Source organism: Triturus cristatus, chromosome 12 (assembly GCF_964204655.1).
Source record: "Triturus cristatus chromosome 12, aTriCri1.1, whole genome shotgun sequence".
NCBI lineage: Eukaryota > Metazoa > Chordata > Amphibia > Caudata > Salamandridae > Triturus > Triturus cristatus.
In genome coordinates, this window is record NC_140595.1 from 8,369,120 (window position 1) to 8,394,692 (window position 25,573).

Below are 25,573 nucleotides of genomic sequence, written 5' to 3' on the forward strand. Positions count from 1 at the left end.
AGTCTCTAGCCCCGCTTCACAACATGATTCCCGATCGGACGACGACGATGAAGTGATCTTTCAACGTCAAGAAACCGTCGATGAGGTAGGAGACTTCGACGAGGCCTACGGGGCCGAAGAAGACAGCTCTCCTGAGGAAGCTAGGCCAATCCGTCGAAACGGAGGCCGAAACAGTACGTCGTCATCAGGCTCCGGTCGAGGGATCGCCTTCGGGTCTTACCCAAGATCAAACACATGGTTCCTCGGCCCCGCCTTCCGGTCCGGCCTCGAACACTTTGCAAGAGCCAATATTACCGAAGACGACCGGGTCCTTAAACCCAAAACCATCCATCGCTCCAGTCCCTTCGAAAACGAAAGTGAAACTGGTGGTGGTCGGATCGAAGGCGTCAACCATCCACTACTACGACGCCGCGTACAAAGAGACTTCGGTGCCGAGCTCACCGCAGCGGATGCGGTTGCCACCCAGAAAAGGCAAGCCCTCGGGCACCGCAAGGCACCGAGACCTTCGGCGCCAACATCGAAGGCCATAACCTCCGCAGTTAAAATGGCCGCCCCAGCTACGTCACCGTCTAGCGCAACGGCGCCGACTAAGTCCTCGACTACGTCGAATGTCGATACATCCCTTCAGACCAGTGACCCCCTTCCTACAAAAAAGTCGGGGCTGGCCTCCACGCCTACTACTAAGGTGCCCATCAAACCACCAACTGCATTCACTGTGCAGCAGGTCTCCGCATCTTTACATCGCATCCGTGACCGGGCAACCCTCCACTCTATCTCGGGTCCCGACACGACCAAACCCTGTCAAGTGCACTCGGAGCCAACCAACATTACGTTTGGGTTGCCACCGGCCTCGGCACCGAAACTATTCCAAATTCGGACACGTGTCCTCCACACACAGTCCACCACCTCTGGCCTTACAGAACAAGACTCTTCGGGGCCACAATTTATCGACGCCGACACTGGCAGGTTAATGCTCCACAAGCGCAAAATAACGCCAGTTAGGGAAGAGGAGCCCTAAAAAATTCCTCTTAAACGCAAACTGCCAGCGGAGCAGGAACCAGTTCTCCAGGAACACTTCCAACCCTTCCATCCAGATCCGCAGTCCTTTTCTCCTACCCCTTCCGAATCGGACACAATACAGGACTATGGCGGGGAGGATACCATCTACCCTGGGGACGTAGATCCTGATGAGCACCTACTAGACCCGGATCAGGCATGGGATGACCCCACAGACCAAAGTCTCGCGCCACATACCCAAGATGCGCAACTCTATAACGTAAAAACGTCTCCTACAGAGGACACAGCTGCCTTTAATGCCCTCATCGAACGGGCTGCTGCTCATCATGGGGTGGAACTCCATTCTGATGCCATTGAGGAAGACTTCCTGCTTGACACTTTCGCATCTTCAGAAAGAACTGTCAAAACTCTGCCCATGTTAAAAGGGGTTCTCAAACCTGCCAAAGACATTTTCAAGGACACCACAAGAGCACGGGTGTTAAATCCCAGGATTGAAAAAAAGTACAAGCCTGCACCCGGTGACCCTAAATACATTAGGGGTCAGTTGCCATTAGACTCCATGGTGGTTGCCAATGCTCGCAAGAGAGCCCACTCACAAACGACTGGTGATACTCCTCCCCCAGACAAGGAGTCAAAAGTACTAGAAACATCGGGCAAACGCATTGCAGCGCAAGCGGCGAACATCCTGCGCATTGCCAATACACAGGCACTCCTGGCACGTTATGACAGGTCACATTACGACACGCTAGAGTCACTGCTCCAACATCTACCAGATAAGTATAAAGAGTCAGCGGAGCTACTCATCAGAGAAGGACAACTCCTCACTAATGCATCCATAAAATGCGCCCTTGACGCAGCTGACACAGCAGCTAGGGCAATAAACAAAAGCGTCATGCTACGACGCCATGCCTGGTTACGAATCTCAGGCTTCAAACCCGAGATCCAAAACAATATCCTGAACTTACCAGTTAACACAGAATACTTATTTGGCCCATACGTTGACACTACCCTAGAAGAAATAAAGAAAGACACTGACACTGCGAAATCAATGGGGGCTCTGCAGACGCAGCAATTTCGTAGTGGCTCCTTTCGTCGCACCGGAAATAGGGGAGCAACAAGGGGTCAGGGGTCACAACAGCAGTATGCTAAAAGTGGCACACAAAGCACCTATGACAAAAACAACAGGGATGGATATCGTGGATCCAGCACCAAAGGCAGGGGACGTGGCTATGGCAACACCAGGTCCTCTCCAAAAAACAAACAGTGACGCCCTCTCCTTACCCCCCGACCACATAACACCTGTCGGGGGACGACTCCAGTTGTTCCTGTCCGTGTGGAAGAACATCACCACAGACAGGTGGGTCAGGGACATCATCCAGCACGGATGCTGTCTAGAACTAACTTCCACTCCACCCAACATACCACCCAAGCACCGTCCTATGTCAGCCGAGCACTTAGCTTTACTCCAGCAGGAAGTGCTTGCTATGCTCGCAAAAGGGGCAATAGAAGTAGTGCCCATCGACCAGCAGGGCACAGGGGTGTACTCTCTGTACTTCTTAATCCCAAAAAAGGACGGCTCGCTCAGACCTATTCTAGACTTGCGACCCCTAAACCTATATATTCTGTCAGAGCATTTCCATATGCTCACCCTCCAGCAGGTTCTCCCACTACTCAGTCAGGGGGATTTCCTAGCCACGCTAGACCTGAAGGATGCATACTTCCACATACCCATACACCCTTCACACAGGAAATACCTCAGGTTCACTATTCAAGGGAATCACTATCAGTTCAAAGTTCTCCCCTTCGGAGTAACAACAGCACCCAGGGTCTTTACCAAGTGCCTGGCGACAGTGGCCGCGCATCTGCGAAGACAAAACATTCACGTCTTCCCTTATCTGGACGACTGGCTAGTTCAAGCCAAGTCAGCACAACAATGTGCCGCCCACATGTCCCACACCATTCACCTTCTTCACAATCTGGGATTCTCACTAAATTACTCCAAATCACATCTCCAACCTGCCCACGTGCAACAATACTTAGGCGCCACAATCGACACTCTGGCTGCCACAGCTCAGCCTACTTTAGTGAGAATCAACAGCATGCAACTGCTGATCTCAAAATTCAAACCTCAACACTCCCTTCCTGCGCGAGTGTTCATGCAGTTGATAGGCATGATGGCCTCCTGCATTTTCATAGTCCCGCACGCAAGACTACATATGCGCCTGCTTCAGGAGTGCTTGGCACGTCAATGGAATCAGGCTCACTGGCAACTAAAAGACCTAGTGTTGGTGAGCGGTCGGGCATACAACTCTCTGCATTGGTGGAATGCACAAAACCTTTGCAAGGGCCGACCGTTCCAAGAGCCTGTTCCACAAATCATACTGACAGCGGACGCGTCTCTCCAGGGATGGGGAGCGCATGTGCTCAATTACACAGTGCAGGGACTATGGACGACACAACAAAAGAAGATGCACATCAACCTTCTGGAACTAATGGCAATCTTCCTAGCCATGAAGGCATTCAAAGTACACTTGTGCAACAAGGTCGTGTTGATCCGGACGGACAACATGACTGCCATGTACTACATACAAAAGCAGGGAGGAACACACTCTCCACAGTTGTCTCATCTGGCTCAGAGCATGTGGAAGTGGGCCATTCAGAGGAACATGTTCCTCATGGCGGAACACCTCCCGGGCAAGGACAACCAGATGGCGGATCTGCTCAGCAGACACAGCCACCAGATGCACAAGTGGGAGCTACACCCATCAGTTCTCCAACCGTACTTCCAACAATGGGGTCATCCAGAAATAGACCTATTCGCCACAAAAGAAAATGCAAAATGCCAAAGCTTTGCCGCCAGGTTCCCACACCCACAGTCGCAGGGCAATGCGATATGGATGAACTGGTCCGGCAAATTTGCGTACGCTTTTCCCCCAGCACCATTAATACCGCTGGTGGCGCGCAAACTGAGGCAACACTCACTCACACTTATCCTAGTTGCTCCAACGTGGGCACGCCAGCCATGGTACACCACCTTTCTGGAACTCTCCGTGGTGCCTCATCAAAGACTGCGGATAAAACCAGCGCTTTTAACGCAGAACCATGGCGAAATTCAGCACCCAGATCCCCAACAGCTGAACCTGGCGATCTGGCTCCTGAGGTCTTAGAGTTTGGCTACCTAAACTTACCACCTGACTGTATGACTATCATCAAAGAAGCCAGGAGGCCCACTACTAGAGCCTGCTATGCGGCCAAATGGAAAAGGTTTGTCATTTACTGCAACAACAATGACATTAACCCACTGGACGCGTCTATTCAAAACATCATATGCTACCTCTTACACCTGTACCGCTGTAATCTAGCATACAACTCAATACGCATCCATTTGACCGCGATAGCAGCCTACCTCCAAAACAGGCAGCACCTCTCCTTATTCAAAGTGCCTGCCGTTAAAGCGTTCTTAGAGGGACTCAAACGAGTAATTCCCCCAAGACACCCACCAGCACCAGTGTGGAACCTCAACTTGGTCCTCACCAGACTGATGGGTCCGCCCTTTGAACCTCTCCATTCATGTGAGATTCAATTCCTCACCTGGAAAGTGGCTTTCCTAGTGGCCATCACTTCCTTAAGGAGAGTTAGTGAACTCCAGGCACTAACCATTCAGGAGCCATTCATTCAGGTCCACGCAAACAGGGTTGTCCTACGCACCAACCCCAAGTTCATGCCCAAAGTCATATCACAGTTCCACATTAACCAAACTATCGAACTGCCCGTTTTCTTCAAAAATCCGCAAAATGTCGCGGAAAGAATGCTCCATACACTAGATGTAAAGCGGGCTCTCATGTACTATATTGACAGGACAAAGGATTTTAGAAAAACTAAACAACTCTTCGTTGCCTTCTCTCCACAACACAAGGGCAACGCCATTTCCAAAGCAGGAATAGCCAGATGGATCGTTAAATGCATTCAGATTTGCTATCACAAAGCTAAACGCACATTAACGGTTCCCCCACGAGCCCACTCAACACGAAAGTTAGGGGCATCCATGGCTTTCCTAGGAAACATCCCTTTACACGAAATTTGTAGAGCAGCCACATGGTCCACTATACATACATTTACCAAACACTACTGCGTAGATGTACACTCAAGACAGCAGGCAGCTGTAGGACAGGCTGTTCTCAAAACTCTTTTCCAGACTGCTGCAGCTGGCACAGGTAGCCGCCGCTAGGGGAGGTACTGCTATATATTCTATGCACAGATATGAATTCAGCAGCCCACATGCCTCGAACTGATTATGCTACTTACCAGTATGCATCTGTTCTTGGCATGTAGGGCTGCTGACATTCATATCGCCCACCCTCCTCCCCGGCGCCTGTCGCGGCTGCAGCACTCAGAATTTCTGTATAGCATGGTCATCACTTCCTGTATCTACTCCATCACTGCCACAATGGCGAAAAACAATCTAGGGATGGAGAGGATGCCCATGCGCACTGTAGTCCAGGGGAGGAGCCACCTATCTCGTGATACTTCGAAGACTCTTCCAGGACAACAATGTGCAATCATCCGGACCCAACACTAGGCGGCGATCTATGCACAGATATGAATGTCAGCAGCCCTACATGCCAAGAACAGATGCATACTTGTAAGTAGCATAATCAATCTTCGTACTGGGGAGGGCCTTTTTAGGTCGAGGACTGTCCGGTCTGCCGAAGGCAGAACCGGAAGTCGGAGATTTAATGTTTTGGAGAAGAGGGGCTTGAACCCGCCCCTCTTCTCCCCTCTTCTCCATTGGCTGGCCTCTTGAATGCTGGCCAGCCATTGGAGAAGAGGCTTTGTCACTCCGAACAGGCCCCGTCCTTTTCGGATTCGGGGGCGTGTTTTTTCGTTACTTTTCTAATTATCTCCTCCAGCCAATGGCAAGACGAGAGAAAAAGAAAAACACGCCCCCGAAAACGCCACTGAAATTCTCCGAGGCATTTCTGCTTCGCCTCGGAGAAAGGCAGTGGTGTGTTTGTTAGCAGGATGTCTCCTTTCCTATGTGTTTTGTTTGGGGGGGCTTGGTGTGTGCACGATTGTGGCTCCGTGTTTGTGCACGTAGACCATGCTGCCTCGCACTTGTTTTGGGGGGCTTGGTGTGTTCACGATTGTGGCTCCGTGTTTGTGCACGTAGACCATGCTGCCTCCCACTTGCTGCCTTGCGTGCTGCCTGGTTTGCCCAGTTGCTGCCTGCATCCGCGTTTTTAGCAGGATGTTACATCTGCTGTGTGCATGCCTCCTCAGCAGCTGTGTGAAAGTTTTTGGTGGGCTTGGTGACGTGTGCACGATTGTGGCTCCGGGTTTATGCACGTAAGAACAGGCTGGCTCCCAGTTGCTGCCTGGCGTGCGGCCTGCTTTGCCCAGTTGCTGCCTGCTTTGCTTCGTGATTCGTCTACACGTCTATTTGCAAGTGACAGAAGTGCTTGTTCCTCCTCTGCAAAGCGAACAGCGTCGAAGCTTGTGGTTTTAAGACCCAGAGGCTAAGTCGGGGGTTGGTGCTTGCTGGCGCGCGGGGCTCTCCGGTCAGCACGAGGAATGCTCAGCTGATTGCCTTGCGTACAATCCATCGCAGACTCTGGAGAGCTCACGTCTAGTATTTATCCGTTTTAGATTACACTAAAAGGATTTCAAGATTCCTGAATAGTGCATGAAAACCTCCTCTTGGAAACCACTGCCATGTTCTCTAATCGTGCTTGTGAAACCTTGAGCGGAATATTTCGGTGTCTCACCAAATGATGCCTTTGAATTTCCGTTCGTGCATCGGACGAGGTGTTTGCAGCTGCCGGCCACTAGGTACCAGCAAGCCTCCCTCCTGAATCGGGTTAGAATTCATATTCTTTGCATGTATATTCTGAGCAGTTTTGTTCTGTTCGCTGGGGCGCATCTTATGCGTTCCCCCTTGTTTCAGTACACGCAGAGCTTGGCATTCACCATCTCCCCTCCTCTCACTTCCTTACTCCCTCCGTCTAGCAGACTCCCGATGCGAAAACTAGCTTGGACTTGGCTCTAGGCAGCCACCTGAAGACTCAGCTAACCAGATAGCTCCGGATAGCAAGTCTAAACGATATTTCGAAGAGTTGGGAGAGGGCTCCTGCCCTCCTCACATCATCCGAACTTGCTAAGCACTTTGAATCGTCCTTAAGTTTGGGCAAAGCTCTTCACAGGTCACCAATATAAAATATTTGATTCTAGGCAGTATTTCTGAAGTCTGTCCTGTCACATTTAGCATCACTGCCCAGTTTTGAACAGCTTTCTAAAAAAACATTTCTAAAAAAAAATCGTCTACTTGTACTAATGCAATAGGTATCACACATGCAAAAAAAAGCTAATGCCAATAGAAATGACAATGCCATTTATTTAGGGATACAAAAATCATAAAAAAATAATGAGCAATACCAATAGCCTATCGTACGATGCTGACGTCCTAATTTAATGTGTGGCTGGCTGCACAGATGGAATTTGAAATAAAGAAATGGTTGTCTGACGTCTAGATCATGTAGTTTAAAACGTGCTAACTGTTTTGCAAGGTAGTTCTCTCGGTTCCCTAGTTTCGGCTTAAATTAATGGCCCTAAAGCGCTACATGCATCGAGGACGTGGTTCCTTCAAGGCGCATGGCTCTTAAAAGGTTTTTGGGCCCTGGTTTAGTTTTCAGGGCTCCCCCTCTGAGGGCTAAGTACACTTTAAGGGGCTGGGAGAGGGCTTCCCTGGGGGGGCACATTATCGCCCCCAGGGCGAGGCATGCTGGAGCGTGCACCGTCGGTGCCAGTCTCTGCCTCTGCGCCCTGCAGCGCTACCTGTGGTCGGCCGGGGTCTGGTGCCGGCAGCTCCCCGGGGGTGCCTTCACAGCTCCCTAAGTGGTTAATTGGCTGGGAATGGGCGGCTGCGCCCTGCTCCCGCCACAGGTCCGGATGTTTGCCCTACGCCTTACCTGCTCTGTTTATTTGCAGCCAGAAAGCTAATCCCTGGGGGTCATCTGGACAGCGGTGTTTGAAGTCCGTACAAGGAAGTCGCTGCTATATTTTCATTTTTTAAATATTTTAGCAATTGTACTATTTTTACCCCAGCCTTGTGAGTTATGTGTAGATTACTTTTACCTGGTTGTAGAAGGCAATGAGTTGGTTGTGAGGGTTTGTAATGTGACACCCTCCGCTGCGAACACGAGGGTGGTTTTTGTTAGCTCGAAGCCCTGCTGTGAAGTAGGTGTTGGTGGAGTTAAGGTCCCATGAATTAGTTGACACCTCTGCAAAGTACTCTTTGCCTACATAGTAGGGGCAGGTGAAACCAGTTGGTTACAGTAGTACGTTTAAACCTTATATTACAGTGCAGGAATGATATGTTTTAAGTTTTTCCCACTAAAAAAGGGTGCATGCCCAGGTATTTAGCAGTGACCATCAGCTAACAAGCATTTACAATGCAACGGTCTCGGCATTCTTAAAGTTAGAGCTATTGGCATTGCTCATGACAATGCCGTTTCTTTAAATGTTTTAAAAACAAAAAACATAAAACAAAAATAATGTCATGAGCAATGCCAATAGCTCTAACTTTACCAATGCCGAGACCATTGCATTGTAAATGCTTGTTACACACATGTTGGAAGATATCTGAAAGAAACACGTTAGTTAGATTCCTCACCTTAGAATATCCCCAGGCGTCGGACTGGATCCAGAAGATTTTTCGTCAGCAATACCCCTTGCGCGTCGCTAGGCGTCGTCTGCGGCTCCGCGTGCGTCGTGCGCCGGAATGACGTCGTCGGAGTACTTAGACGCCGCCCTCGCGCGCTGACGACAGTTCTTCTTTTTTCTGCGCCAGTAAGCACCGATCCGGGAGAGCTACCCCTTTAGTCAATTTTTGACTAACTTTTTCTACTCTTTTTGGTCACTTCTCGACTCTGGTGCCGGTAGGATGCCTGGTTTCAAGGCCTGCGACGACTGTCACCGACTGATGTCGGTGACCGATCATCACCGCCGGTGCCTGTACTGCTTGGGCCTCGACCACGATGCGGCGTCGTGCTCCGATTGTATGGCCCTGACCTCGAAAGCTAGGCGGGAGCGGTCCCGCAAGCTTCTCGAGCTTCGCCACTCTGCTCCGCGCCGCTCTCGATCCCGGTCCAGGAGGAGGTCAAAGGATCGGTCGCGGAGCCGCACTTGACATCGTCACTCGTCTGGCCCGAAGTCTTCGAGTAAGTCGAGGCACTCCAAGAAGTCCAAGAGGTGACACCGCTCTTCGGACTCCCCTCGCCGGTCGCGCGACTCGGCCGAGGGTCCGGGTGGTTCCACCTCCGCAGGCGCCGCGCAAGTCCCCATACCCGACGGTCCCTGGGACTGACTGACGCGACGCCGGCGGAGGTCAGTGCCTTCCTCTCGGCCATGAGGAGCCTGGCCCCGCCGTCGACGCCCACTGGCGCGCCTTCGGGTCCCGCGGACTCGACTGGGCGACCTCGCGTGCTGGCGGCTCCGGCCCCGGCGCCGTTGGAGGCTCCGGCCCCGACGCCGCAGGTCCCCAAGGGGCCCGAGCCTGGGCCCCCGTCGATGCCGGTCGACCTCGTTACGCCTCCTCCGCCGACACCGATACCACCCCTGACGCCGGCTCCGGTCGACGTCGATCCCCGGTTCAGCCCCTGTCCGGTCCCGACGCCGCATCCGACGCCGCTAGAGACACATATTGTCTATCGACCGGCTCCGATCATTCCTCCTGTTTACCAGGAATCGGATGACGGGGGCGACTGGGAGGGGTCTGACGACCCTATGGCCCTTCAGGGCCAACTTGCACAGGACTGGGCAGATGAACTGGGGGAGGCCAGTGGTTTGGATACCTCACCGGACACTGGATTCATCTCTCCTCCGACTGTGGCTTCGGAGGAGGGTGCAGCTTTTTCTGTGGTGCTGCGCAAGGCGGCCGAAGCCCTTGGGCTTGAGCTGCCTGCCGTGGCTGTGAGGACTAACATCCTCACTGAGGTTCTTCAGTCTGCCGCATGCTCCACTGAGCCTCTGCTGCAATTCAATGAGGCCCTCACTGACGTTCTGCAGGGCACCTGGTCCAAGCCCTCCACAGTCCCTCCTGTGCATAGGAACGTTGCCAGGCGCCACCGCCCTGCTCCGGGCGACCCCAGTTTTCTGTCCCAACACCCCACCCCCGAGAGTCTGGTTATCCAGGCCTCTACCTCCCAATCCACCTTCCCGTCCGCTCCTCCGGACCGGGATTCCAAGAGACTGGAACAGTTTGGTAAGAAGCTGTTCTCCTCGCTCAGTTTGGGCCTGCGGTCTTTGAACACCGCCTGTCTCTTGGACCGTTATTCCCACTCTCTGTGGGATGCGGTGGAGGACGTGCTGCCACTGTGCCCGGAGGAGGCCCGGGTGCGGCTTTCCTTGGCTCTGGCCAATGGGAGAGATGCAGCGCGCCATGCAATCCGATGTGGACTCGACACTACGGACTCGCTGGGTAGGGCGATTTCAACCACGGTGGCGCTTCGACGTCACGCCTGGCTGCGGTCCACGTCCTTTTGAGGGATGTCCAGAGCACCCTCATGGACATGCCTTTTGATGGTGCTCGCCTTTTTGGTGAGAAAGCGGACAGTGCGCTGGCTCGCTTCAAGGACTCCCGGGCTACGGCCACGTCCTTGGGCCTCTTGGCCCCGTGGCCACAAACTTCCGCTTTTCGCTCCTTTCGTGGCCAAGGAAGAGGCACCTCCTCACGTCCGCCTAGCCACCGGCCGCAGAACCAGCCTGCACGCGGTCGCGGACGTGGTTTCCGCCGAGGCGGTACTGGAGGACGACGCGGTCAGTCCACATCCACTCCGGCAGCATCCGCCTCAAAGCCTTCCTAGTCCGAGCTTTCAGGCCCATTCCACGCCAGTGGGAGGCCGGGTTCGCCATCACCTGCTCCACTGGCGTACCATTACTTCGGACAGGTGGGTGCTGCAAAAAGGGGCTACTCCCTCCCCTTCGGGACGACCCCTCCAGCCATGCCACCGCAGCACCACCGTATCTCGGGGGATCATTTGAATCTTCTGCGATAGGAAGTTCCGGCCCTCTTGGCCAAAGAGGCAGTCGAGCGCGTTCCGAGCCCAGAAGTAGGTCGTGGTTGTTATTCCCACTACTTTCTGGTTCCCAAGAAGGGCAAAGGGGGCCTACGCCCTATCTTGGACCTCCGGAACGTCCATGCCTTCCTCCGGAAGGAACGGTTCAAAATGTTGACTTTGGCTCACGTTCTAGCTGCCCTAGACCCTAGACCCTGGAGACTGGATGGTAGCATTGGACTTGCAGGACGCATATTTCCACATCCCCATCCTGCCGGCCCACCGGCGTTACCTGCGGTTCACGGTGGGTCAGGAGCACTTTCAGTTCACCGTGCTCCCCTTCGGCCTTACCAGTGCCCTTCGGGTGTTCACGAAAGTGATGGCGGTGGTCGCAGCTCATCTGCGCAGATCAGGGGTTCCAGTCTTCACCTATCTCGACGACTGGTTGTTGAAGGCGGGCTCGCCCCAGGCAGTCGTCTCCCACCTCCAGACTACGGCGGATCTCCTGTATTTGCTGGGGTTTTCCATCAACGTGCCGAAGTCACACCTGAGCCCCTCTCAGAAGCTCCTTTTCATCGGAGCGGTTCTCGATTCGGCGCAGTTCCGGGTTCATCCCCCCGGAACAGCGGGTCCGGGATATACAGCCCTGTTTCCCATCTTTCGGCCTCTATCCTGGGTTTCGGTCAGGCTAGTGTTGCGGCTTCGGGGGCTGATGGCCTCCTGCATCCTACTAGTGCATCACGCCAGGCGGCGCATGCGGGCTCTGCAGTGGGACCTGAAGTTTCAGTGGGCCCAGCATCACGGCAACCTGTCCGACCATGTCTTGATCTCGGAGGGCACTGCACAGCAGTTGCAGTGGTGGCTCACGGACCGCGATTGGGTCACGGGCAAGAGCCTCTCCCTACCCCTACCGGAGCATGTCGTAGTGACGGATGCGTCCCTCCTGGGCTGGGGTGGCCATATGGGAGAGGCGGAGATCAGGGGCCTCTGGTCTCCGGCAGAGTCTCGCCTCCACATCAACTTGTTGGAGCTGAGAGCGATCCGACTTGCACTGAAAGCCTTCCTTCCCTCTGTCCGGGGAAGTGTCGTGCAGGTGTTAACGGACAACACCACCGCCATGTGGTATTGCAACAAACAGGGCGGGGTGGGGTCGTGGACCCTTTGTCAGGAGGCTCTGCGCCTCTGGACATGGCTGGAACACCAGGGCATCACCCTGGTGGTTCAACATCTGGCGGGCTCTCTGAACGCCAGAGCAGACTAACTCAGCCGCCGGTGCATGATGGATCACGAATGGCGTCTGAACTCCGAGGTGGCGCAAGGTCTCTTTCAGCAGTGGGGAGAGCCTTGGTTAGATCTATTCGCCACCGACGAGAACGCGCAATGTCAGCAGTTCTGCGCGTTGGAATTTCCAAGGCGGCACTCGCTCGGCGACGCTTTTCGTCGCGAGTGGAGTTGCGGTCTGTTGTACGCCTTTCCGCCTATACCACTTCTGCCCAGAGTGCTGAAGAAGATCAGGCGCGACCGGGCCCAAGTCATCTTGGTGGCTCCGGATTGGGCACGAAGGTACTGGTATCCCGAGCTACTCAGTATGTTGACCGATCCTCCGATACGTCTGCCCCTTCGGGAGGATCTTCTGTCGCAGCAGCAGGGGACTGTCCTCCACCCAAACCTGTCCAGCCTCCACCTCCATGCGTGGAGGGCCATTTGACTTGCCTCCTGAAGTCTGTGATATCATTCTGGCAGCCAGCCGTCCCTCCACAAAGACGGTATACGCCTGCCGGTGGAACAAATTTGTGGCATGGTGCACAGCAAAGGCTGTGGATCCTCTTTCCGCCCCTCTTTCTGAGGTTCTCCTCTTTCTTCTTTCTTTGGCCCGGCAGGGCTCGCCCTGGTCACCTTGAAAGGTTATCTTGCTGCCCTCTCTGCCTTCTTACGGCTTCCTGATCAGCCCTCTCTTTTCAAGTCCCCTGTAGTGTCACGCTTTCTTAAAGGCATTACTCACACGTTCCCTCCTGTCCCTTTCGTAATGCCTCAGTGGGACTTGAATCTTGTTCTCACATTTCTGATGTGCGCTCCCTTTGAGCCTCTTCACAATTGTCCTCTTCGTCTTCTAACTCTTAAGACTGCTTTCCTGGTAGCCATCACCTCGGCTAGACGGGTGAGTGAGCTCCAGGCTCTATCGTCCAAGCCTCCTTTTCTATCTGTTCATCCGGACAAGGTTGTCCTTCAGCCTCGTCCTTCCTTTCTACCGAAAGTGGTGACCCCCTTTCATCTTGGGCAATCTGTCACCTTGCCCACCTTCTTTCCGCCTCTGCATCCTTCCAAAGAGGAAGAGCGGCTCCACCGTCTGGACCCAAAACGTGCGCTCTCCTTTTATTTGGACCGCACCAAACAGTTCCGAGTGGACGACCAGCTTTTCGTTGGCTACGTGGGTGCAAAGAAGGGAAAAGCTGTGCACAAACGGACCATCTCCCGGTGGGTCGTTTTGTGTATAAAAATCTATTATTCCTTGGCGAAAAAGGACCCTCCTGTTGGGCTGCGAGCCCATTCTACTCGGGTGTGAGAAGTTGGCCTGGTATATGATGCTCACTAGTTAAAGTGATCACCTTGTACCATGCCAAGCAACCCTTATGGTGTGGTTGTAAGTCAACCTTTTCGGACTAGCTGCCCTAGTGGTAGCGTAGGCTAAGCAGTCTTTGAGGCTAAACTCGTGAAGCGTGTTAAGCCAGCTGTTTAACCAAATGTAACCCCCTTTTATACCAATGAAAGGACACCACACAGATATATATTCAAAATATATATGTATTTATTTCTCAAAGTAACCCCTAGTCTCTTTATGAGCACAGGAGCACAAATCGTCAAACAAGATTATCACAGAATACACAGAAGTTGCACGTTATATGGATAGGCCCTGGTGGCCACTCAAACCATATACTAAAATAGTGGTATAAGTACCACGAACAGAAAAGGGAAAAGGCCTAGGGCCTCTAGAATCGCTGGGCCTACAAGGAGCTAACGTCAGTTAGTGACCAGGAGGTCCACGGGTGGCGTGTGCAGAGCAAATAGTCACACGCGTGCTCCCATAGGTTTCAATGGGTGCGTAAAAAGTACAAAGTTACTGCAAAGAGGATCTTCCGGATGGACTAGGAACTCAAGATTTGGAACACAGGCACTAGAGATGTAATACTACACTTGGGCACAGGTGTGCCAGCTTTACCTCACCCACAGGAAGCGGGTGCATAGGCCTCGAAGTGCGTCGGGTTTCTTCTATCTGTTCCGTGGAGCTTGAAGACAAAGATGCTGCAGGCGGTCGGTCCGGGAGAGATGCAGTGGATCCAAGAGTGGATCGGAGATGTTGAAGACCTGTAAGCAGAGGGGACAGTGTTCACAGTCACTAGCCAGTGACCAGCGTGGCACCAGGTGGGTACCAGGCAATGTCGGGTGCAAACAGGAAGGAAGGGGTAGCTTGTCTCTGCAGCCACGTGGTCCCTGGAGGTCGACGACGTCCAGGAGTCTAATCACGAGCTGTCCCACGCAGGCTCTCGCTGTCGGCGGTGTCGGCGACTTGATCGAAGCAAACAAGCCTTGGCAAAAGCAATTGTTGTAGGAAAAGGAAATAAGCTGATGGTTCTGACCAGCAAGGTCAGAAGGACTGCTCCTTTGGAGGGGAGCAAGGGCCAGTCTGGAGCAACCAGACCAGCGGTGTATTTCTTGAAGTTCGTCGCCAAGATGGCTACTAGCCAGCGGGCCAGCAACCGGTTAGGCGTGTCGAGTGGCAAAATGCAGAAGGGCCCCACGCAGATCGTGGAGATGCTGGAGGGCTCACCTTTGGTGCAGATGCTGCTCGGGTGTTGGGCTTCTCAGATCCCAAAGCACAACTTGGAGGGAGCCTCGGTTGTTGCACTTGTCAGCTTGTCGTAGTCGTTCCAAGATGGCTGGCTCCACGTGTCTCGGTGCCTCCACGGGTCTCCTCTTTTCAGGGACTGTGGATCGGGCGGTGAGAGGTCTGGAGGTCCAGGTCTTGTCAGTCTCTGGGCTCTGGCTCCGGCGGGAGGCGGCGGCAAAGCAGACGTTGATTCGCTGGATGGTGCTTGCGTTAGCAAGGTGGTCACTCCCTGACCACAGGGGAGATTGGCTTCAGTCCTCTGTGCAGCAGAGCGTCGAAGTTCCCGTCTTCTTCTTAGTTTTAAGTTGATTCCAGGATGTCTGAAGTCTTAGGACACAGCTCCTACCTTTAAGCGGATTCTAGGGGCCGGACTACCTGCTAGGTCCCTCCCTATGGGTGGGACCAGGAAGGGGGGTGGTTACACCCCCAATCCTTTGTCCAGCTCGCCCCAGGCCCGGGACTGGTGTGCCCCAGGACCGGTTTGAACTGGCATATGCACCGAGGCTCCTTGTGAGCCACAGGCATGTCTGGTTTCTTTCAAGCCCTACCTGACCAATACACAAAATCCTGTCTGGGGTGGTGCACGCACCTCCCCTGGCAGGAAACCCTTTGTCCACACCTCCCAAGCTGGAAGGACTCCCAGCAGCAGGAGGGCAGACTTGTGTCTGTGGTGGCAGCATCCATTTTGTGGAGCTGAGGCTATGTCTGATTTTACCCGGGTTTCAGGCACTGTACATGTCGTGTCCCTCTAGAAGGGTGGAATGCTAACCCCGTCGCCAGAATTGGCGAGGGGTTAGTATTCCAGTTCGTATGACACCTTACTCGACATGTTTTGATAAAGCCAAACCAAAGATAGCATTTAACCGCGAGGTTCATAATGCACTTAAGAGTATATGGTATGACGATATCTGGAAACAGTAGAAGGAAGTTGTTCCGACCACTGCAGACAGGCTCAGCTCATGCCAGAGCACCATCTCACATGGAACCAAGCACTCTGCCTTCAGGATTGTTAAGGCCTGCCATAGGAGTGACTTATAGGTTACCAGGTGTCCCATTTAAGGTTAGGTATAGGTATACTACACCTAAGTAAGAGGTGATTACACCAACTTACCCCAGCTGAGGGATCAGCCAGTTGTGTCAAATTGTTAGGCCAAGCCTGGGGTGGCATAATACATGCTTCAGCCCTTGGCAGGCCTTGGGTACACCAATGCCCTGGGTACCTAGTGTACACTGGTACAGGGGCTGACAGGGTGATCCAACCAATTGGGTATGTACCTAGGGTACATGGAGTCCATTTTAAAGAGAGAACAGCCAGGCTGAGATCCTGAATAGCAGGATCTCAGGCCAACTAAGTCGAAAAACCAGCTAGACACTAGGCAAAAATTTGGGGGTAACCATAGTCAGATATCCACCTTCCTACACAACCCCCCCCCAAACGAAGGGAGATAAGGCTGACCTCGACCAGGTAAGCCTATATTGCCCAAGTGGCCATATAAGGAGGAACCAGCACTGGCATGGTTACCCCCTGTCTCATGGTCCACTAAGCAATCCCTCACCCTAAGGGTATCAGAGGGTCTCCACCATAGGGAATCTCTACCTTTGGTGTGTCTTGGCAAAGTAAAAGGCTGGTGTTGAGATGGAGTACTGAAGTGAGTGTCCTCAAAGTGAGGCCTCCGCTTCCTCCAATCATCCTCCACCATGGATGCCTTTCTTTCCTTAACTGAGTTGCACTGTGCTCTCAGGGTCAGCCTCTGGCTACCTAAAGCTGGAGGCTGGGTCCCTTTTGTGGGCCTACTGGAGGGACAGGTCAGGTCTGGGGCCCTAAGGTCCCATGTTTGCCTGTACCCAACAGAATCCCTCTGGGGGAGGTCCCTAACTACCTGTAAAGGAGATCCCTCAGGGATGTTTTTACCCATCACCTGACTAGGGCTACTAGCCAGGCAATCCTCATTCTTTTGATGGGGGGGTTCTTGTGGACAGGGGCCCTCTTGGGGTCCACTGGCCTCCCTGACCTCTGCAGCCCTGGGCTGACTGAGGCAGGGTAGAGAGAGGCAGGCTACCTGCACCAGACTGGGTCCCACCTTGGAAGGGGCCACTGACATCAGAGGCTCTGCAAGGCCAGGCCTGGCTACCTCTGGGGCAGTTCCTTCACAAGGGGTGAGGTCAGCTCCCTGAGGAGGCTGACTTTTTCCTAATGTCTGGGGAGAGGGAGACTTTTCTTCCTCCCCACTACTCTCTGTTTGTGTGGAGTGATCCATAGTTTCAGGCTTCACTACACCTATGTCAGTCTGAGTATAGGCGGAGACCATTACAGCCTTGCCAACCTTTTCAGGGGGGCACTCAGTTTGTGTTTGAGCTGTGACTGTCACAACTCTGCCAGTCTCTACAGGGAAGTCTGTCTGTGAATAGCAGGATCTCAGGCCAACTAAGTCGAAAAACCAGCTAGACACTAGGCAAAAATTTGGGGGTAACCATAGTCAGATATCCACCTTCCTACATCGGGCCACAGTGGCTACTACTGCTTTGGGACGGGGAGTCCCTTTGCAGGACATCTGTCAGGCGGCGACGTGGGCTTCGCTGCACACGTTTGCCAGGCACTATTGCCTAGACAGCCAAGTCCGGAGGGATGGCTTCCTTGGCCGTTCTGTCCTCCAGGACTTTCTGGTGTGATCTTGGTTCGCAGACCCACCACCGGGGATGGTATTGCTTGGGTATCTATTCTAAGGTGAGGAATCTAACTAACGTGTTTCTTTCAGATGAACAAGTTACTTACCTTCGGTAACGATGTATCTGTAAGAAACATTAGTTAGATTCCTCACCGACCCACCCATCCTCCCCGTTCTGCGAACTGACATCTAGGGTTAAGGCTATCCTTTTCAGGGCCCTAGAATTTTTTGGCACCAGTGTCGGTCTCTTGCATGGCTCTGTGTTCCTGGCGCGGAAAGCTATGTACAAGAACTGACGTCAGCGCCCGAGGACGGCGTCTAAGTACTCCGTCATTCCGGCGCATGACGCCGACAACGGACACGGATCCGCAGACGACGCCTAGCGACGCGCAAGGGGTATTGCTGACGAAAAATCTTCCGGATCCAGTCTGACGCCTGGGGATATTCTAAGGTGAGGAATCTAACTAATGTTTCTTACAGATACATCGTTACCGAAGGTAAGTAACTTGTTCTTTTTCCCTATTCCTGTGATTAAACAGTCACATTGTGAGTACTCTGGGAAGCTCTCCCATCTGAGAGATCGGCCCCAAAGTTCGGTGAGCCCTTAAAATAGTAAAGAACTTGGAGAGACAGAGCGGGCTAAGCGCAGTGGCAATCCAGTCCTCAAACAGTTTGGCATTGGGCCTTTTACACTATTTCAGAGAAACCAAGAAATCGCAGATCATTTCTTATGGAGCACCCCTCAGCATCCTCTATCCGTGCCTCCATTTGAGCTGCTTTGGTTTGTAGCGTCTCCACCGTATTCTGTACATTTTTGCAAAATGAGACAAATTCTCCTTAAGTGTTTGCGACCCTCTGCGACTTTCGGTGGTGTACCTGTACTATTTCAAAATCCATCTACAGCAATATAAAAATGATTGCGTTTGCTGACAAAGAAAAGGGCTGCACAGTACTTTTTGGACTCAACCAAATGGTCAAGAGCGGAGCTGTTGTACTGTGTGTGAAATTGGATAAGGTACCCATGATGGCAGACTTGGATTTCACCCAGGTAACACTTCCTTCTGTGTGCTCTTTCTCAAGGAAGTTGTTTGCGTTAAAGGTTTTTCTGTCCTATGACTTTCAGTTTGTTCAGTTTTATCTTCTGTAATATCACATGGCAGTTGTGGCTGTAGGTACCTGCATTGTTGTCCCGGGGCTGTTTGAACTTGTGCTCTTGTGCTATTGAAAGTGCCGGTTGCACTCTTCTCTTTGACATGCTCTCACCTGGGGGTCGCCTGTTGCTAGTTCAGCTGCTCTTCTGTTGTCTTGATGCTGTCAGTACTTGCACTGTTTGCTTTCATAAGCTCTCACCTGGGGGTCGCCTGTTGCTAGTTCAGCTGCTCTTCTGTTGTCTTGATGCTGTCAGTACTTGCGCTGTTTGCTTTCATGAGCTCTCTTATGGGGTTTGTCTGTTACTACATCAGCTACTTTTCTGTTGCTGTCAGTACTTGCTCTGTTCTCCTTTGGTTAATAGTACTTGCTGTGTTATCTTTGACAAGCTCTCGTAAGGGTGTGTTGCCTTTAGGTACCTGCGGTGTATTGTGTGTGATATACCTGTGCCACTCTGTCTTAACTTGCACTACGGTCCTATTGCTGTTTGTTCTTGCGCTTACGTTGCTGTCAGTACTTGTGTGGATGTGCTCTGTGGCCACTCACCCGCCTCCTCTTCTATTCCAGATTCTTCTACCTGTACCACTTTGCCTTCTATGCCTACCACTACCGCTTCAATGGGCAGTACAGCAGCCTGGCCCTGGTCACTTCCTGGCTCTTCATACAGGTGAGAACAGCAGACATGACGGTCCCACCCAAGCAGGTGAACCAATGGTAAAACATCATGAAAGTGGCTAAACTACTAGAGGTGGGGGGTGCTGAGAGGATAGAACAAGGACAACAGCCTTGTAAGGGAAAGCAGAACGTCTTGGGGCAAGATAGGTGTCCTCTCAGTCAGAGAACCTTGGGGGACAGTTAAGCATGGCACAGGGCGAGTGACAAATTCCACATGAACTCACGTGAGCATTTTTAATTAAATCAAAATCTGTATTGTAAACTTAGTCTTGGAAGTGCACAGTTGCTTTTCCATTTACTGCCTCCGCTTTCTCAGCCAGATCCTGTCTCTCCAAATGTGAGATTACTCTGTGACCAAAGTTACTTTTTAAGGTGTTATATTTTTATTTGGATAATGTAGTGTCTTTTTTAATAGATTTTTTTTCTTTCTAGAAAAGTGTTAGCGGAAATATTTCCTACAATGTAAAGGCCCAAGGCACCCCTTCGAGGTGCAGTTTTCAAAACAAAAAGGTGGCATATAAGCCGAACGGGCAAGTTTTATTTAAAACCGGTTTGTCTAGAGTGAGGTGTGCCCTGCAGTTCAGAGGAAGCCTCTTTAGGAATTGTTTGACATAGTTAATGCTTATGCTGTTGTCATACAGTGCTACTGGTCTAAAGTGTTTTATTTAGCATTCCTACTGGTACAGTGCATTAAAAGAATTGTTAAAGTGATGGCTTAAAGAAATGTAAGGTCACTATAAATGAATCTCTTCTTTATTGCCATGGCAGTCTCCGACATTACCCCGATGCTCTTGCTAGGGCTTTCATACTGTTGTAAGCCAGTTCCTATGTTGCAGGAGACTTGGCTTGCCGACTCCCTTGACCCGTTGTAAAGAGAGCGCTGTCGTTGGGTTTTGGTTTACAAGTAAACACAAATCTGAAATCTGAGTAGAATATACTTCATTGGGAGACAGAAAATACACCAGCAGATTAACTTGGCTTTGGTATAAGGCAAAATTAGACTGCTAGAGTGCATGAATGTTTACTTTATACCCAAGTAAACTGCCAGGGAAGTGCTCGAAATTTTAGAATGTGGCACTGGGACGATTCAGTCTTCTTCCCCATGGATCTTGTAATGGGCGTTGGGATGTTCATGGCAAAATGAGAATTACATTGAGTAGCTGTGACTCTGCACAGGAGCCAGAATCTCCTCATCCTCACTACGCCCTTATATAATGAAGATTCTTGTTGCGAGACGGGATTGGTTTTGAAAATTCTCTCACGACTTATTGGCCTTTGTATGTTAAACCGTTGATGTTTATAGATATCACCCCTATTGCATATATTAGAGCAGATGCCACTCCTCCTACACGTTTTAACATGACGAGGGGCCTGGTCCCCGGGCACTCATTGTACAGTATCGCCCTGTTTAGGGAAGTGATCAGTTGCCCTGCAGGCTGCAATTGGGCTGGAAATAGTGGGACCGCAGAAGTATGTCTCACATCGCCCGGCTGTAGGAGGGCTCAGTAATGCCTTCAGGAAGAAAATCATAAAATATAAAGGCGACTATATCAATTATGGACACGCGTTAACCCGCGGGTGGAATTCTAAGAGACTGTTATATACGAGGCATATGCTGAAGTCCAGCCACTCATTGTGGATTCTAGGAAATGTCCTGGCAAGAGGAAACCAAGAAAAAATTGCTGTTCTTATAGACTATGTGCCAATAGAAGGAGCAGTCTGAAAAAACTCATTTGAGAATATACAAAAAAGTTTCAGAATATTTCTGAATATGCATTCAATCTAGAATCCTAGTAAACCTTGATCGCTTATGAGGTGATAATAGATCAGTGATAAGCAAGTAAGGGGTTTTTGGAAACTGGGATCAAAGTGTTCTTTTAGTAGAAAAAAAATTCCTATCAGAGCAACGGCAATGAGAATATCTACCATAGTTTAATACTTAAACAGACCTCATGGTTAGCAGTTTCCGAGGGAGGAGTACTGCTGTGGGTACAAAATACTCAATAAGACAATGGCTAGAACTGCTTCAGTAAGCTGCATCTGGGCCCCCGCACCAGAGGGAGTGTCATTCAGTTGAATTAGTCTCTTAGGGCACTGATCTTCTTGCCTGAAAGCTTGTTACTACAAAAGATGTCCAGATACCACAGTCTGCTGGCTTATTTTTTCATGTCTCTTCAGATAAGATTTTTGAAAGGATTGTCCTAGAGGGCGTTGAGAAATGAACCCAAAGTTAGACTTTGACTCCTCTGCAGCAGACTGACTTTAGCACCGGCCTCTGTACTGACCACCAGAGCTTCTCTTTCAGTTATTAATCATTGCCTTTAGAACCAGGCTCGGTAGTGACGACCAGAGCTTCTCTTTGTGATTTATCAGTGGCTGTAGGGCCGACCTCGGCACTGACCACCAGAGCTTCTCTTTCAGTTATTCAATGATGGCTGTAGTTATTTGAGTGGCTGTAGGGCCGGCCTCGGTACTGACCACCAGACCTTCTCTTTCAGGTATTTGGCGATGGCTGTAGGTCCTGCCTCGGTACTGACCACCAGAGCTTCCCTTTTAATTATTCAATGGTGGCTGTAGGTCCTGCCTCGGTACTGCCCACCAGAGCTTCTCTTTCAGTTATTTATCTGTGGCTTTAGGGCCGGCCTCGGTACTGACCACCAGAGCTTCTCTTTCAGTTATTCATCAGTGGCTTTAGGACCGGCCTCGGTACTGACCACCAGAGCTTCTCTTTCAGTTATTCATCAGTGGCTTTAGGACCGGCCTCGGTACTGATCACCAGAGCTTCTTTCAGTGGCTTTAGGGCCGGCCTCTGTACTGACAGCCAGAGCTTCACTTTGCGTCATTTATCAGTGGCTGTAGGGCCGGCCTCGGTACTTGCCACCAGAGCTTCTCTTTCAGTTATTTATCAGCGGCTTTAGAGCCGGCCTCGGTACTGACAACCAGAGCTTCTCTTTGTAATTTATCAGTGGCTGTAGGGCCGGCCTCGGTACTGACCACCAGAGCTTCCCTTTCAGGTATTTAGCGATGGCTGTAGGGCCGGCCTCGGTACTGACCACCAGAGCTTCCCTTTCAGTTATTTATCAGTGGCTGTAGAACCGGCCTCGGTACTGACCGCCAGAGCTTCCCTTTGTTATTTAGCAATGCTTTAGGGCCGCCCTTGGTAGTAACCTCCATAGTTTATCTTAAATGATATAGCTCAGACGTCCACTATTGAGGGTAACCTCGCTGTTTTTAGGTCTCGCCTGAGCCAGCGCATGCGCTGATCTGGCGAGACATTTAGTAAGTGGGCTCTAGAAATCCGACCACACGCTTTTGCTTGTGGCCTAAAGCTTGCAGTTACACGCGAGGTGACGCGCACAGACGTCATCTGGCTTTCCGTCATGGCCATTAAGCGCTCGTGGCACCCTTACAGCACGCAATCACTTTCGCGCGCACCACTCACGTGCTTTTTTAAAATTTACTTTTTGCGCGTGTCTGGCTTTCCTCTCGGCCTTTAGCCGTCGCTCTCACTCAGAGCCTCCTCTAAGCCCCCTCCCCTGCTGGTCTTTTACACCAGCCACCTCACGTGCTCTCCTCTCTGCCCTCCGTCGCAAGCTCACTCCTGTACCTTAATTTTCCTTCTGTCCCTCAGTGCCACCTCGTTTGCACCCTCTCACGTTGCTCTTCCACACCATCCACTCACGTGCCCTCCCTCGCCAGCCCCCTCTTGTGCGTTGATCTCCGTTCTCTCCCCAAAGCCTCCTTGTTTGCCCCTTTCTTCTCTCGCCAGCCTCTGCGTGCGTCTTCCTCTGCCCTCATGAGCTCTCCCTCACCTGCCTCCTCCCGTGCCCTCTACCCCCGTCCTCTCGCTCGAGCTGCTTGAAATGCCTCCTCTCCTTCCCCATGCTCTGTCACAAGCCTTTGCCCCCCCGCAGTGTCCTCTCTACCAGCCTCCTCCTATCCCCAATGCTCACTCCCTCCCTCTGCCTCGCTAGCCTCCTCCTATGCAATCCCCCCGCTCTCAATATCCTCTCCCATGTCGTACTCTTTCCTCCCACTGCTCTCCCTCACTAGCGGCTCCTTTTCCATTTACCTCGTCCACTGGTTTTCTTCAGTAGCCTTTTCCCGGATCCCTCCTTTTGCACAAACCCGTATCTCCCCCTCCCCAGCCGTCTACTTTAACCTCCACCCCGCCTCTTGTGCACTCTCCCCTTTGTGGCTCCCTCTAGCAACCCTCCTGACCAGACCGTGTCAGTACCCATCTTTATCTCTCGCCTCAAACCGCTCTCCCTCACAAACTTCGTTAGGACCTCCTGCCCTCCACCTGCTCTCTCATGTGCCCCCTCCCCCTTGCCTCCGTCACGTTCCCCATGGTAGAACCATCTTTTCCCTAACTCCGCCCACCTCAACATGCCTTCACGCCCCTTCACTCTATAACCAGGTGTTCATTTTCATCGTTTTACCAGTAGTCTCTCCCCTGGTCTCCTCCACCAGACCCTTGTGGCCCTCTTTACCCCTTTGACACCTGTCATGCCCTCCTCTTTTGGACACTCGTATTCAGGGGTGGAATCTGCCGAATATTTTCTGTCATTTTATTTTCATTCTTCCCCTTTTCTCTCCCTCCCATTTGTCCCCTTCACCAATTTAGCTCCCTCCTGATTTCTTTACATGCACCTGTCTTTTGTTATCTCTGTCTCTTGTTATCTCTTTGCTCCTCTAACTTTTCTTCTCTTCTCGATTTTTACCATTCCTCCCCTCTTTCAATAATGTCTCCATTGTCTCTTAACTCACTCCTCCCGACCCCTTACTGTCCCCACTTCCTTCATCTCCGGTTGTACCTTCCCCTCTCACTCCTCCACAGTTTTTTCCTTTCCCTCCTCAATCTTTGCCTTTATTTGCGTCTATCCTTGAGTCCTCCCACCCACACTCTTTTGCCTCCTCACTCAGCTTCTCAGCTCTTTTCTATATCTCTGTACCCTCCTCTATACCCCCCTCTTCTTTAGCTCTCTGTGGCTCTCCCTCCACCACCCATTCTGTTACCACCTCCTGTGTTTATCCCACTTTATTTCTTTCTCGCTCTCTAGCCTTCTTTGCCTGTGTGCCCTGCTCTTTACACCAACACCCTTTACGCCTCATCATGCTCCCCCCTTTTTTACAGCCTACAACTGTCCGGTTTCCTCTTGTCGCACTCCCTCCTTTGCCTCCTTTTTCGCAAACCTTCTCCAGCAGTTTCACATCCGTATTCTCTCACTTCCACCTCTTTTCTCGGTTTGATTTCCCTTTACATCTTCAATTAATGCCCCCATACACCTCCCCATCACCCCCCTGCCCACTCATGTTAACTCAGTCTTTACTTCTGCCCACAAATTCCTACCTCGACCCTGCCTTTCCTCTCTTGACCCATCTCGGCTTCCCTACAACGCCTAAGGTCTCTCTCACCCCCACAGATACTTTCCTCACCCACTTCACAACCCTTAACTTCCCCAAAACCGCTCCGCACTACCCGTTTATCCCTCACCCTGAAAATGTATTCTAACCTTCTATATCTTCCCTCCCACACCCCCTTTTGCTGCCCTCCCGTACTCATTTGCCTCTGACACCAACATTCTTTGAGTCCTATCTTGATCCGCAGCACTCAGTGGGTCCCCATCTCACTTTCATGCCCCTCATACGCTTCTTCCCTCGTGCACTCATGTCCTCCTTTTACTACCCGCCCCATCCTCACCGTGATACTTCGCCTCCCTCATTCCTCGTCTCCTCCTTTACAACCTCGCCACATCCTTCGTAGCCACGCCCATTCCTTCCTTCACTCACCTTCACCCCCTTTACTCTTCATTCCTTGTTCCGCCAGCCATCGAACACACCGGCTTCTTGCCCTCTTTCTTCCCCATTTCTCTCCCACTGAGATCCACTCATCCCTTTTCCCCCATCATACTAAAACTCCCACGGCCACTCATTCCTTCACCCATTCTGTGTCCTCGGTGTTGTACGTGTAGCGCGTGCTCTGCGTTTACCTTGTATTGTGTACTTTACTCTGCGTACACTCTTCTTCTGGTGCTTGATTTACGTGGTCCAGGATGTATCAGTTTGCTAATGTCCACATTTATGGAATAAATGTATTCACAATTTACAGCGTAAGCTACACTTTT

General features: G+C 51.7%; 1 protein-coding gene across 2 annotated transcripts in view; it reads left to right on the forward strand.

Moving 5' to 3' along the window:
- The window catches only part of TMEM259 (transmembrane protein 259), a 157,469-nt gene that overhangs the window by 126,027 nt on the left and 5,869 nt on the right, over positions 1-25,573 (forward strand). For both annotated transcript variants that reach the window (XM_085638493.1, XM_085638492.1), the window contains exon 10: positions 19,338-19,437. In XM_085638493.1, the coding sequence (XP_085494619.1) occupies positions 19,338-19,437 (100 nt within the window). The remainder of the gene's footprint in view (positions 1-19,337; positions 19,438-25,573) is intronic.